General features: G+C 41.8%; 2 protein-coding genes across 5 annotated transcripts in view; one reads left to right on the top strand and one right to left on the bottom strand.

Annotated features, from left to right (window-relative positions):
• DMXL2 (Dmx like 2) overlaps positions 1 to 22,404 on the bottom strand; it is a 114,967-nt gene that overhangs the window by 38,817 nt on the left and 53,746 nt on the right. The window contains exons 14-21 of the mRNA XM_044980982.1: positions 19,982 to 20,071; positions 18,049 to 18,166; positions 13,208 to 13,327; positions 12,257 to 12,484; positions 9,958 to 11,640; positions 9,491 to 9,601; positions 7,602 to 7,771; positions 96 to 193 (exon numbers count right to left, since the gene is read on the bottom strand). Coding sequence (XP_044836917.1) covers positions 96 to 193; positions 7,602 to 7,771; positions 9,491 to 9,601; positions 9,958 to 11,640; positions 12,257 to 12,484; positions 13,208 to 13,327; positions 18,049 to 18,166; positions 19,982 to 20,071 — 2,618 coding nt within the window. The remainder of the gene's footprint in view (positions 1 to 95; positions 194 to 7,601; positions 7,772 to 9,490; positions 9,602 to 9,957; positions 11,641 to 12,256; positions 12,485 to 13,207; positions 13,328 to 18,048; positions 18,167 to 19,981; positions 20,072 to 22,404) is intronic.
• The window catches only part of GLDN (gliomedin), a 226,113-nt gene that overhangs the window by 180,026 nt on the left and 23,683 nt on the right, over positions 1 to 22,404 (top strand). The window lies entirely within an intron of this gene.

Raw genomic sequence — 22,404 nt, 5'->3', positions numbered from 1 at the left:
TCCAAGATCAGTTGAAATGAATTTCTAATCTGAAAGAGTTCTTTACACTATTAGTTTTATACTTACTTTTAAAGTCAAAGGCTAATGGAACTCACCTAAACAGACCCCACACCACTGCTTTTTTCTTCATAGCAAGGTAAAAAATTGCAGCATCCAAGGCATCATTGTTCCTCTGAAAAGCAGCTTTTGCAACCTACAGTAGTATATGGAGACCAAATAGAATTATTTCAGAAAAGCAGCTTTCAGCTAAAAAATGCACAAACTCTGCTGGGAAGGATAACATGGAGTTTGTGTGTGTTTCTATAAAGCTATATAACTGCTTTCTGAATATTTTGCAGAAGACACTTTTTATACAGTTTGTGAGCAGATCACACTGTAAATGTAAGTTTAATTTTTCTTAAGACCTTTAGAAAATAATACTGATGCATATATTTAAAACATAAAACATGAAGTTACAGAAGGGCAAATAAAAATCTTTCATCCCTCAAACCTGATGAGGTACTTTTCACTTGGCAACACATATTGTTGTGGTATTCTCTCGCACTGAGGTTACCTCTCTGGGGGAGGGAACTCCAGTTATTAGGAAGAGACAGGTATTAGTAATGAGAGAGTCGATCACTAGAAACACAGATAGCTGAGTTTGCAATGACCGGGAGAACTGCATGGTGACTTGCCTGTCTGGTGCGAAGGTTGCAGATCTCTCAAGACATCTAGATAGATTTATGTGTGGTGCTGGGCAGGAGACAGTGGTCGTGGTACACGTAGGTATCAATGACATAGGGAAGGATAGGTGAGAGGTCCTGGAGGCCAGATGTAGGCTGCTAGGTAAGAGATTGAAGTCCAGGACCTCTATAGTAGCATTTTCTGAAATGCTTCCAGTTCCACACGCAGGACCAGTTAGGCAGGCAGAACGGCAGGGTCTTAATGCGTGGATGAGACAATGGTGTAGGGAGGAGGGGTTGAGATTTATTAGGAACTGGGGAAACTTTTGGTAAAGGGGGAGCTTATACAAGAAAGAGAGGTTCCACTTAAACCAAAATGGAACCAGATTGCTGGCACTTAACATTAAAAAGGTTGTAGAGCAGTTTTTAAACTAAGGGCTGGGGGAGAGCCAACAGGTGCAGAGGAACATATGGTTCGGACAGAGACATCCCTTAGGGGAGGATCTATTAATGGAGATTCTCTATGTCCTAGTAAGGAGGAGAGGATAGAAGATGCTAAAATACAGGTAGGAACTGATGAAAAACAACGAAATGGAAAAAAGTCCCATTCAATTACATCATGTAATGGCAGACAGCTGAAAAGTGACAAATTTTTAAAGTGCTTAAATACAAATGTTAGAAGTCTAAATAATAAGATGGGTGAACAAGAGTGCCTTGTATTAAAATGAGGATATTGATATAATAGGTGTAACGTTGCACCCCATAATGCTTTATAGAAATATACTTATGAGCGTAAATAGGACATAACTGGAATATGTTTTATGCTAACTATGCCATGTAACATATCTTTGCAAAGGTTATGATCTACTGAATATATTCACCCTATTCGTATGCATGTATCATTTTTATATCTGAAGTTATGAGCGTTGGCTCTGTTTGTATTTAAAGTGTTTGCTGTAAGAAGCACATAAGGCCAACTTGGTCAACGTAGTGTGGAGGGGTTATTCAAGTAATTGGGAGAACTTAACTAACAATGGACTTTGGGAGATGCCAATCCACATCTGAACTTTCCTGGGAACGTTCAAACTAACATGTAAACAATGGCGTCAGCCTGCAAAAAGCTGAATCATCCATAGACATATGACTTGCCCAGGTGGCTACAGACTCCATCTTGTTGCTGTGATCTTGCATAGGAGAACAAAGGCGTTTCCACCCATAAGAAAGAATATAAAAGGACCTGGAAACCCTTCTATTTTGTATTCAGCTGGCTCAAAAGATAGCCTCTCCACCCCCAAAGACATGCTTAAAAGAAACTGGAACAAATGACAGTAACTACGGGGGCGTGAGTGATTGCTGGATCCAGACTAGGAAGGAGTCTAGTTTGTGAAAGAAGCTTATTGGAACATCTCTGAGGGTGAGATTTACCTGCATTTTGTTTCCTACTGTATTAGGCTTAGACTTGTACGTTTTTTGTTTTATTTTGCTTGGTAATTTGTTTTTCTGTCTATTACTTAGAGCCACTTAAATCCTACTTTTTATATTTAATAAAATCACTTTTTACTTATTAATTAATCCAGAGCAAGTAATTAATACCTGAGGGAGCAAACAGCTGTGCAAATCTCTCTATCAGTGTTATAGAGGACAAACAATTTATGAGTTTACCCTGTACAGTAACTCCTCACTTAACGTTGTAGTTACGTTCCTGAAAAATGCGACTTTAAGTGAAACGATGTTAAGCGAATCCAATTTCCCCATAAGAATGAATGTAAATAGAGGGGGTTAGGTTCCAGGGCAGCTTCCCCTACTCTGCAAGCACCAGAGGTGGGGGGTTCAATCTTCTGCCCGCCCATTCAACTCCTTTCCCCAAGCCCCGCCTCTTCTCCCTCCCACCGCCTCCCCTTTTACTTCTCTCGCTGCATCCTGGCTCCTCCCCTCTCCCTCCCCTCCCTTCTAAATGCCAAGCCAGCTGATTGCCGCCGGCAGGAGAGGGAGTGGAAGTGCACCGAGTCCTCACTCCTCCCCCCTCCCTTCTGTCCAGGGCAACCAGCTGGCTTGCAGTGTTTTGGAGGCAGGGGGGAAAAGCGAGGACTCGGCACGCCTCCCCCCTCCCTCCGCTGCCTCCCGAACGCCACAAGCCAGCCATTGCTGCCAAGAGGAGGGAGGGGGAGCCTGCGCGCCCAGTCCTCACTCCTCCCCCCCTCCCTCCTGCCGGCGGCGGCAATCAGCTGGCTTGTGGCATTTGGGAGGCAGGGGAGGGAGGGGGAGCCCTCATGCTGAGTCCTCGCTCCTCCCCGCTCCCTTCTGCCTCCAAAACGCCACAAGCCAGCTGATTGCCATGGGAAGAAGGCGGGGGAAGGCATTGATCCGCAGGGTCTGCTGGCAGGTGGGAGGCACTGGGGGAGGGGCGTAGGGAGGCTGCCAACTGTGGGAAAAGCAGGCAGCCAAACAACATAAGAGTGCAGCATTGCACAACTATAAATGAGTATGCTCTAACTGATCAGCAACAAAACGACGTTAAGCGGGACGACTTTAAGTGAGGAGTTACTGTATAAGCTTTATACAGAGTAAAATGGATTTATTTGGGATTTGGATCCCATTGGGAACTGGGTATCTGGGTGCTAGAGACAGGAGCACTTCTTAAGCTGTTTTCAGTTAAGTCTGCAGCTTGTGGGGGATGTGGTTCAGATTTGAGTCTGTGTTTATAGCAGGCTAGCATGTCTGACTCAACAAGACAGGGAACTGAAGCCCCAAGCTGCCAGGGAAAATGGGCTCAGAAGTAGTCTCAGCACATCAGGTGGCAGTCCCAAGGGGGTTTCTGTGACTCAACCCATCACAATAGGCATCACAGAAATTTGGTGGAATTAGGATAATTAATGGGACACAGTAATACCAGGGTGTAAAATATATGGGAAGGACAGAACAAGTCGTGCTGGTGGGCGAGTGGCACTATATGTGAAAGAAAGCAGAGAGTCAAATGAAGTAAAAATCTTAAATGAACTAAACTGTACCATAGAATCTCTATGGGTAGTAATTCCATGCTTGAATAATAAGAATATAGCAGTAGGGAAATATTACCGACCACCTGACCAGGATAGTGATAGTGACTGTGAAATGCTCAGGAAGATTAGAGAGGCTATAAAATAAACTCAATAATAATGAGGGACTTCAACTATCCCCATATTGACTGGGTACACGTTAAGTCAGGACAGGATGCAGAGAGAGTTTCTTGACACCTTAAATGACTGCTTCTTGGAGCAGCTAGTCCTGGAACCCACAAGAGGAGAGGCAATTCTTGATTTGGTCCTAAGTGGAGCACAGGATCAGGCCCAAGAGGTGAATCTAGCTGGACCGCTTGGTAATAGTGACCATAATATAATTAAATTATAACATCCTTGTGGTGGGGAAAACTCGAGAGCTGCCCAACACAGTAGCATTTAATTTCAGAAAGGGGGACTACACAAAAATGAGGAAGTTAGTGAAACAGAAATCAAAAGATATAATGCCAAAAGTGAAATCCCTGCAAGCTACATGGAAACTTTTTAAAGACATCATTGTAGAGGCTCAACTTAAACGTATACCCCAATTAAAAAACATATGAAGAGAACCAAAAAAGTGCCACCGTGGCTAAACAACAAAGTAAAAGAAGCAGTGAGAGGTAAAAAGGAATCCTTTAAAAGGTAGAAGTTAAATCCTAGTGCGGAAAATAGAAAAGAGCATAAACTCGGGCAAATTAAGTGTAAAAATATAATTAGGAAGGCCAAAAAATACTTTGAAAAACAGCTAGCCAAAGACTCAAAAAGTAATAGCAATTTTTTTTAAAGTACATCAGAAGCAGGAAACCTGCTAAACAACCAGTGGGGCCACTGGACGATCAAGATGCTAAAGGAGCACTCAAGGACGATAAGGCCACTGCAGAGAAACTAAACTGAATTCTCTGCATCGGTCTTCACTGTTGAGGATGTGAGGGAGATTCCCAAAGCTGAGCCATTCTTTTTAGGTGACACATCTGAGGAACTGTCCTAGATCGAGGTGGTGTTAGAGGAGGTTTTGGAACAAATTGATAAACTAAACAATAATAAATCACCAGGACCGGACAGTATTCACCCAAGAGTTCTGAAGGAACTCAAATGTGAAATTGCAGAACTACTAACTGTAGTCTGTAACCTATCATTTAAATCAGCTTCTGTAATAAATGACTGGAGGATAGCTAATGTGATGCCAATTCTTAAAAAGGACTCCAGAGGTGATCCGAGCAATTACAGGTTGGTAAGCCTGACTTCAGTTAAGGGCAAACTGGTTGAAACTACAGTATTGAACAAAATCGTCTGGCACCTCGATGAACATAATTTGTTGGGGAAGAGTCAACACGTTTTTTGTAAAGGGAAATCATGCCTTACCAATCTACTACAATTCTTTGAAGGAGTCAACAAGCATGTGGACAAGGGGATCCAGTGGATATAGTGTACTCAGATTTTCAGAAAGCCTTTGACAAGCCTCATCAAAGGCTCTTAAACAAAGTAAGCTTTAATAGGGTAAGAGAGAGGTCCTCTTATGGATGGGTAACTGGTTAAAAGAGAGGCAACAAAGTAGGAAAAAATGGTCAGCTTTCAGAATGGAGAGAGGTAAATAGTGGTGTCCCCCAGGCATCTGCACTGGGCCCAGTCCTATTTAACATATACATAAATGTTCTGGAAAAAGGGGTAAACAATGAGATGGCAAAATTTGCAGATTATACAAAATTACTAAAGATAGTCAAGTCCCAGGCACACTGTGAAGAGCTACGAAAGGATCTCTCAAAACTGGGTGACTGGGCAACAAAATGGCAGATGAAATTCAGTGTTGATATATGCAAAGTAATGCACATTGGAAAACAATCCTAACTATACATATAAAATGATGGGGTCTAAATTAGCTGTTACCACTTAAGAAAGAGATCTTGGAGTCATTGTGGATCGTTCTCTGAAAACACCCACTCAATGTGCACTGGCAGTAAAAAAAAGCAAACAATGTTGAGAATCATTAAGAAAAGACAAAATATCATATTGCCTCTATAAATCCATGGTACGCCCACATCTTGAACTGCATGCAGATGTGGTCGCCCCATCTCAAAAAAGGTGTATTGAAATTGGAAAAGGTTCAGAAAAGGCTATGGAATGAGTATGGAATGGCTGCCACATGAGAGAATAATAAGATTGGGACTTTTCAGCTTGGAAAAGGGATGACTAAGGGGGGATCTATAAAATCATGACTGGTGTGGAGAAAGTAAATAAGGAAGTGTTTTTACTCCTTCTCATAACACAAGAACTAGGGGTCACCAAACAAAATTAATAGGCAGCAGATTTAAAACAAACAAAAGTGTGTTTTTTTTTTCACGCAACGCACAGTCAACCTGTGGAACTCCTTGCCAGGGCATGTTGTAAAGACCAAGACTATAATGGGGGTCATAAAAGAACTAGATAAGTTCATGGATGATAGGTCCATCAATAGCTATTAGCCAGGTGTAGCAGGGTGATCACCCCCTCCTGCCTTGAGAGCTTTAAAGACAGCCCTGGGAGAGGGCTTTGGCAGGGGAAAAGCTACTAGGCTGATTGGGGAAGCAGCTGCAGCTGGGCCACACCGTAATCAGACCTCAGCTGGCCCTATATACAAGGCTGGGAGCCAGGAGCCCAGCAGTCTCTCTAGCTGTAGAGGGAGACAGGCCTGGCTGCAGGGAGCTAGAGACAGGGTACCTGAGTGGAGCAGGGCTGGGGAAAGGCAGAGGAGTCGGGGAGCTCCAGCCTGGAAAGCCCCAGGCTGAAGTCTAGCATAAGGCAAATAAGTACTGGGGGTTGCAGAGGGCAGACCAGGGGTAGGCAAAGGCAGCAGGTCCAAACCCAACCTTGCTGATGATGAGTAGGCTGATACTGCAGTCTGCCCTACGGCGCGGGGGCTAGACGATGACTGGCAGTAGCCTTATACTGAGGTGAGGTGGCGATAGTGGGTGGGGGTTCCCCTGGGTGGGGAGGCCCGGAGAAGCAGTGGGAGTACTGTCAGGGGGCAGCACCCAGTGAAAGGGTCACCCGGGGTCCGGGATGGACACGGGGGCCAGCGCAGGGTGAGACACTGGCCGACAGAGGGTGCTCTGGAGGCTAATTCCCCGAGACGACCAGCAGGAGGTGCCACCGGGTGAGTCTGCACATGGTTACTCCAGGATGGACAGAGATGGTGGCCCTAGCCTCTGTTTGCCAGAAGCTGGGAATGGTTGACAGAGGATAGATCACTTGATTACCTGTTCTGTTCATTCCCTCTGGGACACTTGGCATTGGCCACTGTCAGAAGACAGGATACTGGGCTAGATGGACCTTTGGTCTGACCCAGTATGGCTATTCTTATGTTGTCATGAGATCCCTATCAGCCTTACACTTCTATGAATCTATGAACTTGGGCTCCACTGGTGCTCCATTACAATTCATAACCATTTGCTCACTATCATATCCCATACTATTTAAAATAAGAGTGTTAGAATGTTGTGAATGGGTTTTCATTTAGACCCAAAGATCTGTCCACATGGATCTAATTCTAGGATCAGGGACTTAAGTTACAAAGCTGGGAGATTCAATGGGTAAAATTCTAATCCCACTGAAGTCAATGCAAGTTTTGCCATTTGTTTGAGATGAGAAAAATCACTATTTAATAGACTTAAGAAAAAGATTAAGAAAAAAGTATTTCCTAGAAAGAGAAAACCAGCAACTTCTTTTAACTTATTGTTGACCTTAAAGTACTTCTTTAATTCATCTTTTGAGTTACTGACAAGAAATGTAATGCATGCTGCAGATCTTAACACTAATCTTCATCATGGATTTCTGTTATGAATGGCATATCTAATACATATCTTGCTATAATTTATTTCTTAAGTTATACAAAACATAGCAAAGTTTTAATGTAAGTGATTCAATCTACCTTCTCAATGCACCTTCGGAGTGTGTTAATATTCCTGACCCACCAACCTATACCCATTGCTCTTAGTTCCGACCACTGTGGATCTCCTCTCTGGATAGCAGGAATCATGTTGATCAACTCTTCCTCAGCCTCAGAATGAAAAGCCCAGGCAAAATGGCAGGTAGATACACCTAAATAGTGGCATGGGACAATTAATCTTCAGAAAATAAAAGATGGTTAATAAACAAACGAAAAATAGGAGGAAGACTGCATATGGGCCATATCACATGAATTTATCATTTTGATTCTAATTTTTTACTTATAATAAAGTGTTTATAATGTTGCATCCCGGGGCAAAGTTTTTCTTTTTTAAATCACGAATGCAAATGAGCAGAACAGAGGTGGGACTCCCAGCCAAAGAGTGGGGTTCTCTTAGATGGGTCATTCCCAACAGGAGGAAGTGGTGCTGCTAACCAGGTTACTAATGGTGGTGCACCCTCCAGGTAGAGAGCATCCTGCTTTGAACACACATTGCTATGTGTGTACAAAATTTTATTATGTCACTAAATGTAGTGATTGTAGACTGCAATTATTTCAGTAAATCCCCAAAAGATTCTAACTAGTATCTTTCTTTAAAGCATTTAATTCATAATCTAATTCCTATTTTCCAGACTTTGCCTGAACTTTCTGGTTGAAGCAGGGATTTGAAGGGTAGTAGTGTGATGCAGGACTGCAAAGCAATGCCCAAGGAGCAAACAGGTAGTGGACTCAGCTCTGCTGGGAACTCACCTGAGATGAGGCATTTTTTTCTGCCCCTCTTCTCCCCCACCCCCCAGGCCCTAATTTGGGAGGCAACTGCAATGGACAGAATCTTAAGGCCATTGTGTGTGAACTGCAAAGCTTACAAGCAGCTGTGAGGGTAGGTGTGAAACAAGGAATAAAGCGCATGCTGCTTCAAGAGTCAAAAGGAATAGTGTCTCCTAACCCAAGAGGCCTAAATTCCTTCTTCCTGCTTACTCTCCCTCAGTAGCAGCTCCCCTCAATCACTGGCTCCACTTACTACATTTCTCTTAACATATCTGCCAAGTTTGTGGAGGGAAGAGAGCATACACATGCCACTGTCAGTACAGAAAAGCCGGTAAGGGAAATGTGCTGTGCAGCAACACAGCCAAAGGATATTGGGAACAATAATAGGCTGCCTGACCCACTTCTCAAGCTCTTGAAATGACTGATGGCAAACTGTGTACAAAACAGCATTCCTTCCTACTCTTGCCTCTAACTGCAGCCTGAAGATTTTGGCACTCAATGCAGCAGCCTTAGTGCTTTCAACATTCCTTTCCCACACATGCTGGATTACTATGGTGAGAAACAGAGGCAAAGGGAAAATACCCTGTTATCACAAGTCCCTTCAGAGGCTGGGAATCTGTCTGCTCCTCAGGTGCTGCCTGCTCTCCTACCCCAGATTTCAGAACGGTAGCACTCAGTCCCTGCTTCAACCAGGAAGCAGATAGCTGGGATAAAAATTACAAGTCATAGCTTAGGAAAAATAAAAAGTCTTATTTTCATTTCTTCTGCAAAGCAGATTTAAAAAACAAACAAACTTATTTTGTTGGGGAAAATATCCAAACTTCAAACTGACAAGCCATAATCTCTTTACCACACTTTCCAACTCATGACTTTTCTATAGCTCTCCTTCCATTACCCTGGTCATAGACTGTATCAAAGAACTTATGAAGTCAATGGTCCTATTCACCGTGGATGAAGGTAAACATACGCGTAAGTCTTTGCAGCATCATGCCTTAAGTGAACACGTATCATAAAAGTTCCTAAATGGGATAATACAAATATTGAAGATAATGCTGAAACATTTTCTGTCTGCTCATGCAAACATAAAACATTGCAAGGCTTACCTTGATGAAGCAGCTGACCTCGATATAAAGGTGGGAGTGATGTCAAAAGGCATGTATGCAAGCGCATAGCCAACAAATACCGCAAGCCACATTCATCTAATGTGTCTCTCCCTGCAAAATAAAAAATTGATTTGAGTACTTGTGAACACATCCAATTTACACCCCATTGATATTTTCATAAGGGGGGGACAAGAATTCAACAGATATGGAGACTGAATTCATCCCTCTACTTACTAACAGATCAGGACTGGGGCACACTCAGCAAGAGCATGAGGGGAAAGCCTACCCTACCATTGCTTCTGCTGTATCTTGTCTGAATCAATGGCCTTAGATACCAGCTCTGTCAATCCAACACCTTTTTATGAGTACTAAATTCACCTAAACACTATGATTAGTCATTATGCACAATTCTACTTTTATCAGTTGAAATACATCAGTGTTAATTAGAATTCACACTCACTACTAACCTGAGTAAGTCTTATCTCTGTTCTCATCAAGTTCAGTGCTTGTTGTAGCCACAGTGTCTGCCAAAGCAACCAGGAACATCTGCTCCAAACGAGTGAGGCCTGGCAAACTTGAGTGCATAAGATGACTTGAGAGGACACTAGCATGTTCTCGGCCAAAGTAGGATGGCCCGTATTGAGATAGGTTAATTACTTTGGATTTACTCTCTCTCTTTTCCATCTCAAAATCAATGAAGTCATCAGTTGTAACAGGCTGCATCTGGAATAAATTTGAGTATTGATCCTCTGTTTTTCTTTTAGTGTGATCTTCAAACCCCTTAGGTACTTTAGAAGTTTCTTCAGAAATTTTGTATGTGGTATCTTGATCTGCAGCAAGCAATGCATACAATGGCAGTGGTGGAATAGAATCTATCTCAGTATAGTCTCGAGTACCATCTTTTCCAGCAGTGATTGTGTCCTTTGCGGTACTACCGCTTACACTAATGGTACGAGAAAGATGACGTTTAGGTCCACCACCTTCCCCAGCTTCTGCATCTCTAACTATTGCAACTTCTCCTGCAATACATTTAACTAAATGGGACAGAATGGCTTTAGCTCGGCGAACTTTACCTAAGTCCATCAATTCTAATAGCTGGGTTGGATGATACTGTGGAAGAGTAGGGGAAAGGACATGAGCAGCTTCAAAAAGGCCTCCATCTTGAATTACAGTTGGAGTGCCAAAGACATCATCTACGATACCTGCTCCATCAATTACACTGGTCTTCTTTGCTAGCAAACTTGTTTTTAGTAGATCTTGAGTTACTGAGTCTTCAGCAGTAAAAACCTCACTTTCGCCATCACCAAATTTAAAAGCATGTTTCCATTGTGCATACACATGCATTTCACAGTCCATTCCCACTACCAGTATACCATCTCGTACCCAAGAGAGAGAAACTGGCAATGAAGGGGTGCCATCTACAGAGGACACCAAGTCAATAGATCTCAGCAGTACCCATTTGGACTTTATACCTTGTTTTATGCTACCACCTAGTGGTAAAGTAATAATAGCTACTCCATCCTTACTGCTTGTTTGCTCTGTCAGAATTCCTGAAAGTCGTCCATACATAAATATATTGGCACCCACCCCAACTGTAAGTATGTGTGAGCCATCTTCTTTTGATACCCAGTCCAAATGTACCAAATGCTTGATATTGGGCATAAGGTATTTGTCCTTGTTTAAAAATACATCTGATTTACTATATACAAACAAATTACTATCTACACTGACCCTTGAATCAAGTACACTCCCAACCTTAACTAAGTCATCCAGATGAACTGTCTGTTCCAAAACCCATTCTGATCCTCCTGTAGACTCACATTCAAATATACAAACATGCATAGAAAATTCTTTGGAAACAAAACCGTTATTCTGTACAGGTTGTTTGTATGCCACAGCAAGACGTCCTGTGTAAGAACAGCTAACAGCAACTGGCCTTCCTATTACGCGTACTGTACTGCTGTTGTCTTCCCCCTCATCATTCATTAAAGGCCATTTTCTCCAATGATACGTCTCCCTCACTTCGTTTACACTATTTAGATCCATCTCTACAGTGCATTTCCAGAACCGCACTTTGTTGTCTGAACAGGACGTTACTATCAAATAAGGCGCAAGGCAGACTGGGTATATTGATGATGAGCTCAGGTGACCTGAAGTAAGAGCAAACAGAATTCTCTATTAGTAATATAAAATATAATGGATACATGAATAAAATAGATCATTATTTGCTGTGGTTTAGACTAGGAATATTAAAACAGATTTTCAAATTATTGGGATTTTCTTAACTTGATTAAATATGGGGTGAAATGATACCAAAGCAATTATGGGGCTTAGGCATTATGTTAGACTACTAGACAGTTCTTTCCTCATCCTTTCAGAAATACACACAGCGTGTACTATTCCAGTCTTCTGAAGGTCCCAGGGAACATTTGAAACTATCAGGGTGGGGAAGCGTTTGGGTAAAGCTGGCAATTTGACCTATTGACTAACCCAACTTTATCAAATAGTTTTATAAATCAGCATTAAAGGGGTCATAAAAACTAGTGTAGTCTTTTGAAAAAGTCAACTGCCACTCTCTCAAATCTACTGAGATTAAGAGACCTAGAGTGCAGCTCCTCAAATTCAGAACATAATTTATCATGGAAGGACATAAATGTCAGTTAGCCAGAAGTTCGGCAAAATGGGGTTGTAGAACACAGTACTACTAACTAGAAGTCAATTTGTTGCCAAAAACTTGGTAGACTGCATAGAACAGTATTGTTTTACCTGCCGAAGGGGTTGCTCTTATTACTTCTACACCAGTTGGAAGATCTAGTGGATAGCTATATACAAGTCTAGAACTCAAAATGAGTTTACTGGCAGTCTGAAGATTAGCAATTGATGAAGAACGTGGCATAGGAGTTGAGCCAGGTGAGGTATCTGGAGAAGACTCCACAGTCTTTTGTTCAGGTACACAAAGTTGATTCTCTGATGAAGTAACTTCAGGTTTTTTTGCTTGAAAGAAGCATTAGAAACAGTATTATAAATAATTGTGTGTACAGCCAAAGTTTAGATATCCTATAGACAAAGAATTGTTTTCTTAGGAGTGCTTTAGTCACACAGAACAGGCACATAGCATACTTCTGGGTTGCTCTTGTTCTACTTCTAAATAGCTTAGATTATTAGTTCTTGTTTTCACATGATCATAACTTTCTCAAACATTTACATTTTAAGATAAAACATGCTTGACAATGTCACTTGTCCCTGTAACAATAATGCTATTTTATGACTGGCACAGAGTGGATTTAATTTTCCTTAAAACTTTGATAAGCAGCCATCATTCAGCTGCATCAAACTTTTCCATTGATCTTACAAGTTAGTCTAAAATTTCCAGTGTTCTACTTGTAGTAGAATTCAACCATCTGATCAACACTGTGATATAAATGAAATTGAGCTGTGCAAGTATAGTGGTCTTCTATGTTTTGTACATATATATAATTGAAGTTATTGTGTAACAGAAATAGTCATGTGATAACTTCCACTAATGTTACTTAAATGTCTCCCAGTATTTAAAGTGAAAATCTAAAAATTTAGTAAAACTGAATTGATTGCTTGGATGCTTTTCATCTGTTTACTAATGAGGAAATCTATCTTTTAAAAAAACTAACTAGCTTAAAATCAACTGTGCAAAATTTAAGGTAAATACATGTTAATCTCTGAGAAAATACACTCACTCACCTAAAAATGCTTGCACAGATTTAAGATGAAGATGCCACATGTGAAGAACTGAGCAGCCATTCCTGTCTTTTTCAATTACTACGAGATAGAATTTTTCTGAGAAAGGTGGTGGACGATACCCTGTTATTTAAAACAAACACATAATTATGAAGTTAATGGTTCAATAAAAATGGTTTAAATAATAAACATAATTTGTTGTGAAAATCTCTGATACCTAAAGAATTATGTGGTTGGTGGAGTGTGTGTTTAGTTTTCCAAAATGTTGCTTTGGTTGATTAATTTATACAAATACAAAAACTAAACACACACACGTTTTTTAGTAAGGTTACATAGTCTACCCTTGTTTAATGTAAGAAATACATTCTTCTTAGTTTGAAGTGTATGTCAGGGTGACAATATCAAAGATTACTGAAAAACATTAAAGTTGATGCCACTGAAGTTGGGAGAGGAGCGGGAAGTGATGAGCAAGAGGTCATCACTTCTCCCCAAGGGTCTTCTGATTCTCTGCCCAAGCACAAATTAAAGAAGCCTGGGGGTTACTCTTTCACCAGCTGGTCCATACACCAAAGGTCCATACACCAGCTGGGGAAAGGAGGAGCAGAATGCATTCCATCCATTTCTACTCCCCACTCCTTTCCCTGTATCATGGTCAGTGACAAGGGAGGCATAGGAGGTACATGTGACCAACTGTTCACCGCCAGGGGACTCTCCAGCAGGGCTTGCACATGGCTTCTGCTCCATTTGTGCTACCTGAAAGGCACAAACGGAACAAAACAAGGCAAAGAGCTGCCCAATGTACTGATTATGGCCCTGGGACCTTTTTGAAACATTGCGTGAAACATTGGAGTCAATAGCAAAATTCCCATTCACTTCAGTGGGGCCTCCAGGAGGACACTGATGTCAAGTTTGAAGCACTGTTTTCGGCTTTATTTATACATATCAGAAATGCTTAACCACAAAACTGGAATGATCAAACAGTCTGACTGCAGGAGAATTTTATTTTTATTAAAGAAATGAATGCTCTGCAATGTACATTTTCCTGCAGTTTTATTTTTGTGTCTTTGTGGCAAAACAGCTATTGCACCACACCCCCGGTGACTGTTTGATAGCCGTACCTCAGCTTCCCCCAGGCCTTCTCTGGCCTGTTTCAGCCTCCAGCCATGCCAGGTAACAGAGTCCCAACATTCTGCAGAACCTCGAAGTCCTGCTCTTAAAGTCCAACAGAAAATAGCAAAAGAAGAGAACTTTCAGGCCGGCTGAGCTCAGCTGGTAGCCTCTGCTTTTGCAGGCTAGTCCCAGCTTCAAACCATCCCAATACCAACCCAAGCTCCTAAGTTTCTCTCCCACTATTTGGTGACTGTCCTATTCCCTCTAACCAGGGTTTCAGGCCAGCTGCAGTCCCTGGCTAGCCCATCTCCAGTCAGACTTCCAGTTCAAGGCTCAGACTCCCAGGCTTCTTTCAGCCCTCAGCCCAAGAAAGCAAACTCCCAGCTACCTCTCCCCTGGGTGTCCTCCCTAGGCCCTTCCACAGCAGCCCTTTGTGCCTTCCTTAATAAAGACCCAGCCCCTTCCTAGCCGGATTTGATCACAGTTAAACACTCCTCCAGGAGAAGCCCGATAGTTTAACTAGCTTCTCAAGCCACTTTAACCCTTCCATCATCTGTGGGGGGTATACACCCCATCACATACCCTCCCACTCAAGACAGCATCCCGCCCAGTTGCTAGGGTCTTGCCACTGTGGGGGAAGGAAGGTGTTGTCCTTGTCCAGCTTCTCACCCTTGTTATACCATAATGTTAATAATCTCTCTTCCCCCAGCCCAGAGGGCTCCCAGCCAGCTGTCCAATGAACTTCTCATATCATCTAGGTCAGGAGCTCCATCTGGCATTCTACCCCCATTTTTCCTTTTCTAGGTTTGCCTATTCTCAATAGGCCTCCTGCAAAGCCTGATCCATCTTCATCAGCTTTTCTTGCAGCCTTGCTGCTGTTACCTTTTGCTCCACTGCAGAGGGGGGAGGGAGAGGATGGTCTGCATCTCCACAGTATATTGTTCTGGCTCAACTTTGGGCCCTTGCTTTGTGGCATTTTTTGCCACCTGAAGCATAGACAGTTCTGTTGCTTTTTTGTGTTCCAATTCCACCTTTATCTGGACCCTGTCCTGTTCTAACTTTTCTACCCATCTTACAATTTTCTACTGGGAGGTGTTTACTTCTGCCAAGTCCCATTGAGCTTCCTGTAATTATTCCTGCAAGCTGTGAAGATGTCTCGGTTTCCTCTTTAGTTCTCTCAGTGGTCTCCAGATCTAACAAGTACTTCCAATCCTCTTGTGTGTGCCCATAAGGCCAAAGCAACCCTGAGCGTAGTTCTGGAACATGGGTAGGTTTCTCCGCTACTGGCTCAGGCACTGTCCCATACCCCATCAGGGCTGTGAAACTTTGTCAGTCTCTGTCCAAGTTCATAGGTCACAGAAGGCGCCTCAACACTCCGACTCTCACTTGGCCACACTGGCTCTGTATCTCTAACTCCACCAGTGCCATTGCTATTCTCTCCACGCACACAAGATATGTGCACCGGAATGTGCTGGTCTATCTTGCCAGATAGAAGTTCGTTTCCCCTAATAAGAATTTGCCTGCAAACTTGAATCCATCAGGCCCTTCTCTCCCTATTTCCTCTACTTGATGGACACCACATATGGTGGCATCTGATCCCGGCCTAAGGAGCCACCCAAACCACAACTTTTATATCATGTCAGGTTGTCACACTCCATCAGGAACGGCTATACCTGAAACACATGTCTGGGTTTCCCTGGCTATCACCCAGGGTACTCCTGTTGATCTGTGGAAAGACTGGAGAGGGGGCTGAATGTGAACGTAGGTCTGCCCAGGACTCTTCCTCCTAGTGTGTTTTATCCAGCCTCTGAAGATTGGGGTTTGACTTCTTCCCACCTTTCTTTTCTTGGGGTGGTGATCTTGATCTGGCCCACTGTTCAGATCATCTGCTTCCAAAGAGGTCTCCCTTCTTTCCACTGCACTGCTGCTGTAAACTGAATGAAATCGCCAGACCTAACTTTGGGCCCCAGCTGGTAGAACCTGCAGAGGTTGTTCTAAGATGATCTGTTCCAAAATTCTCTCTACAGAACTCATCTCTGGACACAGGATGATGCCATGTCTCAGAACTACTGAACCAGCCCTGGGCCATGCTTCTTGGGGGAACTGTTCCATTGTAAAACGACGTCAATAGTCTTCAGGTGTCAGCCCCATGAGATACAATTTTGCTTGTTCATTAGCTAGGGCCCTGTGTGCCACTTGGGCCTCTCCTGACAGAAATGAGGTCACCCAGAATGATTGTCCATCCTGCTTAAAAGTACATAAAAGAGCCTATGGGTCATTGTCTGGCCCCCCTTTCTAAAGCCTGGGACTGACCTGCTGGGACCTTCTTCCCCAAGAGATGCTTGATTCCCTGAGGTTCATTTCTCCACACACTGCAGCAAATGCTCCTGCTGCAGCTGAAGGGTTTCCTACTGATTTTGCTGTTCTTGCAGCAGTTGCAGGAAGACAGACTGGGTCTGATCCTTCTGTTCCCACCAACATGTGAACTACTACCTCCATTTTGCAGCTTTTCAGTTATTCCTCCCTTTTCAGAGGGAGTAGCTGTAGATCCTGGATCAGCTTCCACGTGGCAAACCCCTGGTAGCTGTTGCGGCGCCACATAAAGCCGGGCTTCAGTTTTCCCGTGCCTTCTTTGGCCATTGGCATGACCTGGCTCTCCAGCCAAGCCAGGTACAGACCAATAGGTTAACTGGCTTTTCAGGCCATTCTACCCCTTTCAGGGCCTGTGTGGGATACACATGCCATCACAGTGTGCGAAACATATGCCATCACAGTGCTCTATTGTGAATCTGTGTCAAACACTGTTCCCCATATTCAGGTTTTGGTAGCTTGAAAGTTATTTTCCACTAAAATTCTCTTTGACAATCCAAAGGACAAAAACACTTGGCCTTTCTGTGCTTTATTAAACTGTTTGAAAGATGGACACGTAAGTAGTACTCATGCCATCTCCACCAACAACAGAGGCTATAATTTTTAAAATTTCACAGTCAATTCTCATGATTTTATAACTTTTTATACCTTACAGAGGTTATAAATAATTGATTTTTTTACTGAGAATACTGTTAGGTATTGAACACCCAAAGGGGATTGTCAGAATATTTCAATATTGTACTTGTTTTACTTCTCCTATACCTGGGTCCAAGGAGATGGAGTGATCTGAATGCACCCCAAAACACAACCAGTAAGTCTAATTTTCAGGCTTTTTTGCCTTCACAGTATCTCTTTAGAAAGCTCTGCTGAGTCTTATATTCTATTCTCTCCCTCCTGCCCCCCCCCTTTTTTTTTACTAGCAAACTCTTAAGTCATGTTCTAGTGAAATAGCTGGCAAGTCAGAAACACTCATCCTATGGGCCAGACCTAATTATTGCTAATTCTTAGATTTTTACCATTCCACTTTACAAATTAAATACAAAATGTACTCATAAAATTCTCTATACAAACAAGTTCATGTATGACATCAGAACCTGTTCTATTTTTCATACAAATGATAAAAAATTGAACAAATGTACTGGAGTGTACAACTCATATTATGCAAATTGGAAATGGTTCTACTTTGTGCAAATTAGAGCACATTTAATGTTACTATAGTAAAAATGTTTAAAATATACCTATATTGCATTTCACCTTAAAGAGCCTATATTTAAAACTGTTCAATTTATGCCTGAGAGGTTTTAGTGTTCTTCATGAACACTTTAGACACCTACTTCATATTGCTTACTATTTTTATACTGTACCTTGTGATGGTTTGAAAAATGTTTCTGTTTCCTTCCCTTCCACATCTTCCTTATGTGGTTTGTATCCCAAAATGAAATCTTCTTGAAAGACATGAAGCAACTGTGTATTTGAGCCACACTGGAAACATTGTAGAACAGTAGTTACAATTTCAAAATAGTTATACAAAACAGCATTCAATACTAGTATAATTCCATTTCTGTTAGTATTGTTATAGACCAGGGTCACCCACTGCCATTCTTTAATAAGTAATGTCAGGACATTTATATACTTAAAAGATGTGGAAAAACAAATAATCTTTGTGAGATCTACTATGCTAGACTAATTCTCTAGCACAAATGACATTTGCAAAAGTAAATTGGCAAATCGGCACTATCAGAACGATTCTTTATGTGCTGGCAAATTTTTAATGGATGCCTGGTGGAGACCTAAGATTATTTTTTTTAAGAAGTTAAATTTCTAGCACTCTCTTCCTTGGGAAGACAACCTCCAGAATGTAGTAAACAAATTGTTAGGAAAGGCTGTTAAGACAGGAAGAAATCAGATTTTTCCTCCTTCCAGACACATTCAATGCTATGCTCTCCAACCAGCAACAGATCCTTCTGAAATACCACCCCATAGGAGGAAGGCCATTGTTAAGTGACAGAAAATTCTCAAACCATCCCCCCACACAGTTAAAGTTCAGGTTACAGATCAGTAATATAATGACAAAAACTACAACCCCTCTGCGAAGATATGGAATCTTACTAAAGAGTGCCAAAAGACTTCCTTCATTACTCTGTATGTCTAATCAGGAATTGGTAAAATACATCTTTTTTGCTGGATGGGACACTGCTGTAAAGAGCACAGGAGTTGATGCAATCATGGTAAAAAGTACGATTAAGGCCAACCCATTCTAATGTTTATACTCAGGATAAGATAAATTATCTATCCATAAATTTTATCTCCAGTTTTTTGGTCTGTTCTATAAAGGTGGAGTTAGTCATTTGGGTACCCTTTGCTATGCATGTCTACAATTTTGAATGTTTGGGTTAATTTTAAGTTAAAGTTAAACTGAATTCCCTACTCTTCTAACAGTGGGGTTTTTTTCAACAACTACAATGTTCTTGTAAATAATTCTTAATCTTAATTTCATTTTTACTAAAATTTATGTCTAGGAATAAATGTTACAGGATATGTTTAATTACACAGTTCCCATTAACTAAGGAGAGATGAATGGCTAAAGTGTTCAACATACTGCTAAATTAGCAAACAGTCAATGGGGAAAGATGAAACCCCATTAGCCCAGGTTAATTCCTTGAAATTCTGTTACAAATTCTCTACAAAAACAAACAGATTTTCAGATTTCCTTTAATTACACAGGCATAGAAAAAAACAGTTAATTGATTAGTCTCATGAGGGATCGGCACCACCTCAGCTAGAACATTATAGCTGTAAGTAAATTATCTCAAAGGGTGTTACTCTTAAAAGATTTTGGAGTATCAGTAATAGAAAATCCTTCTCAATTTTTTTTAAAGAGTCAAGGAAATAAGCATCCGGTTATTACTAAAAACATAGAAAAATTCAAAAATTACATTGAGATATTACTTTTACTTTAAACATCAAGCTATTTTAGAGCTACATAAAACACTGTAGCTACATAATCAATATACATGGAAAATGTAGTATACCTTTAACTTTTCTTGGAAACATGGTATATTCATGTTAACATGTTAAGATTAAAAGGAGTTCTCTCAAGATAATTTAATAATGTGGAAACAGAAATAAAGTAATCTTTAATGGGCTTATTAGGATTGGAGAGAGGTCCTCTGTTTTACCTGTTAATTAGCATTACTTTGAAAAAATATTTTATCTTTTCAGTAGATTAGGTTAATTATCAGCCAAAACCATTAAACACTTTTATATGACACCATTAATGATCAGCCAGTTATTTACTTGGTTAGTTATTGCATCAAGTTCAATAATGCATCCTGGTCGAGCAGTAGATTGTTGGCTCACAATGTTAAACACTTCCCCAATGAGTTTCTGAAACAGAGCAAAAGGAGGTAATGATTAGTACATTATACATTCAAAGAGTAGCAGCTGCAATTAGCTGAAAATATAATCATGTTAGTTGGATGCTTCTAATTTTCCTTGTAGGCATAAATAGTCATGCTTTTCTTACTGGTTTCATTTTGATATTTTTGAACAATGCAGCATTAAGCATGAAATTAACATTGTTGTGGTACTAGATCTATCCATGTGTATGCTTTAACACTTCTTCGTACATTAATTTTTATGGATACTTTGTGTTCATTGTTCAAGGATTTCTTCTTTCATTATGCCCATTTTTATAATGAGTCGTCTTGTTTTATAACACAATGCTGTCCAATCCATTGCTTCATTCCTGCTTAATTTCAGATTTTGTCACTGTGCAGAAAAAACAGTAATCTACTGCAAGGCCTGTTTTTGATACATGACTATTCTATGCACAACCTAAACTTCGGTAGGTGGAAAGGAGGGACCTACATTCGAGGCATGTAAAGAGAAGAAAAGGCTGTGAATGGTGGTTCACAGGCTGTCTGGTTTACTGTTTTCAGATCTGATCTATCTTATACCTTTGAAAGGCAAGGAGAGATATGCAGTTAGGACAAGTACCACAGAAATTGTGTTAGCGTGTAGTCTGTGTAGCAGAAAAAAAACAGAGGCTGAACAGAGTTTCTCAAGCAGGATAGGAAAGCGCCTGTTTATGGTATTAAAATGGGGGGATGTGACTCTGGTGGAGATGAAGATTTTCATTCTTTGGGTTCTGAACCAAACACGAGAGAACATTTTGGAGTCCAGTGTTTCTGTAGAAAAATTAGAGAAGCCAGGGGATAGGTATATGTTGATGCAGCAGTAGCAACCCCAGTCTAGCAATGAGACACCCAGTAAATCCTAAAAGTGGTTAGACTGTGTTTGTTGAGAGACCTAGTGAATCCTGCAAGTGGTAGTAGGGTTGCCAATTTTGGCTGGATATATTCCTGGAGATTTCATTTTATGACAATCTTTAATTAAAGATTAGTCTTTAATTCCTGGAGACTCCAGGACAACCCTGGATGATTGGCAACCCACAAGTGATAGGCTTGTACATCCTGGGGTAGGGAGACCACTAACCCACTCCCTTAATATTTAGGCTCCAAATCCTGAAAATAGACACATTAGTATGGACAGCTGATCATGCACAGAACCCTGGTCAATGGTATGTGACGTGGCAACAATTGTCCATACTAGCACATCAGAACCGGGGTGCAGTTTGTAAAGATTTTCTGATTTGGGGCAGGGGATTTTATTTTTGGAGTTTCAGTGCAATGCCTCCCTTCTGCCACCCCCTACCCCTCCCAATTACAACTTACAAGAGTGTTCATATGCTCCTTTGTACATCAATGGGGAAAAAGTTTTCATTGCTACATAGGATTTCAATAAAACAAACTCTTCAAGCATGCAGGGTGCCCTTTCCGCATTCCCACAGCCAAGTCGCAGTATTACACATCCAGTAGAGCTCCAGGAAAGGACAGGGCTTTGTCTACAGTGCAGGGTTGACCGCCAAACAGCCTCTCTCCCTGCCATTCCCAGCCACATGGCATGCAGCAGAAAGAAGGCAGTGGGTGCAGTGGCAGTGTCAATGCCTTAGCAGGGGGAGTCCTGGGTATAGTGGGGAATCAAGACCTATTGAGAGGGAAGCAGAGGAGAAGAGAGGAACTATAGGGTGAAGGGAAGGGGTGCCAGGAGCTAGTGGGGAAAGAGGGGACAGGACTACTGGAGGAAGCTAAAGAGGAGCAGGAACTAAGGGAAGAACAGGGGCTATAAGGGGACAGAAAGGGGATGACAGAAGCCAGTGGAAGTGCAGGATAGGTCAGGAGCTGGGGGTGGGGGAGCTGGGGAAGCCAGTGGTGACCCTTAGCATTGCCTCTTCCCCCTTTCAGGTTCGTCTTGGCCAACAACCCCACTCTGCTCTCCTTTGAAAGCTCATTTTCCCAAGCCAAGCTGCTGGCTTGTTACATGCCTTTGCCTCCCACTTTAGGCATAAGGCACATCCACTGCTACTGTTTGGGGAACCCAGTTGCAGAAATCTAGTCTTAGCCTTTCACTAATACTAAATCCAGTGTTTTCAAAACTAATGATTATGGACACATACAAATCTTTAAAAATATGCAAACTAAGCCCTGGTCTACACTGGGGGCGGGGGGGGGACCTAACATACGCAATTTCAGCTACGCAAATAGCCGTGAGGACGGCGGCGAATCGACTGCTGCCGCTCCCCTGTTGACTCCGCTGGAGTTCCGGAGTCGACAGGGAGTGCGTTCGGGGATTGATTTATCCGCATCTAGACGAGATGC

This window comes from Mauremys mutica, chromosome 11 (assembly GCF_020497125.1).
Source record: "Mauremys mutica isolate MM-2020 ecotype Southern chromosome 11, ASM2049712v1, whole genome shotgun sequence".
Classification (NCBI taxonomy): Eukaryota; Metazoa; Chordata; order Testudines; family Geoemydidae; genus Mauremys; species Mauremys mutica.
The sequence above is the reverse complement of the archived record's forward strand: the minus strand, read 5'-3'. Positions and strand labels throughout refer to the sequence as shown.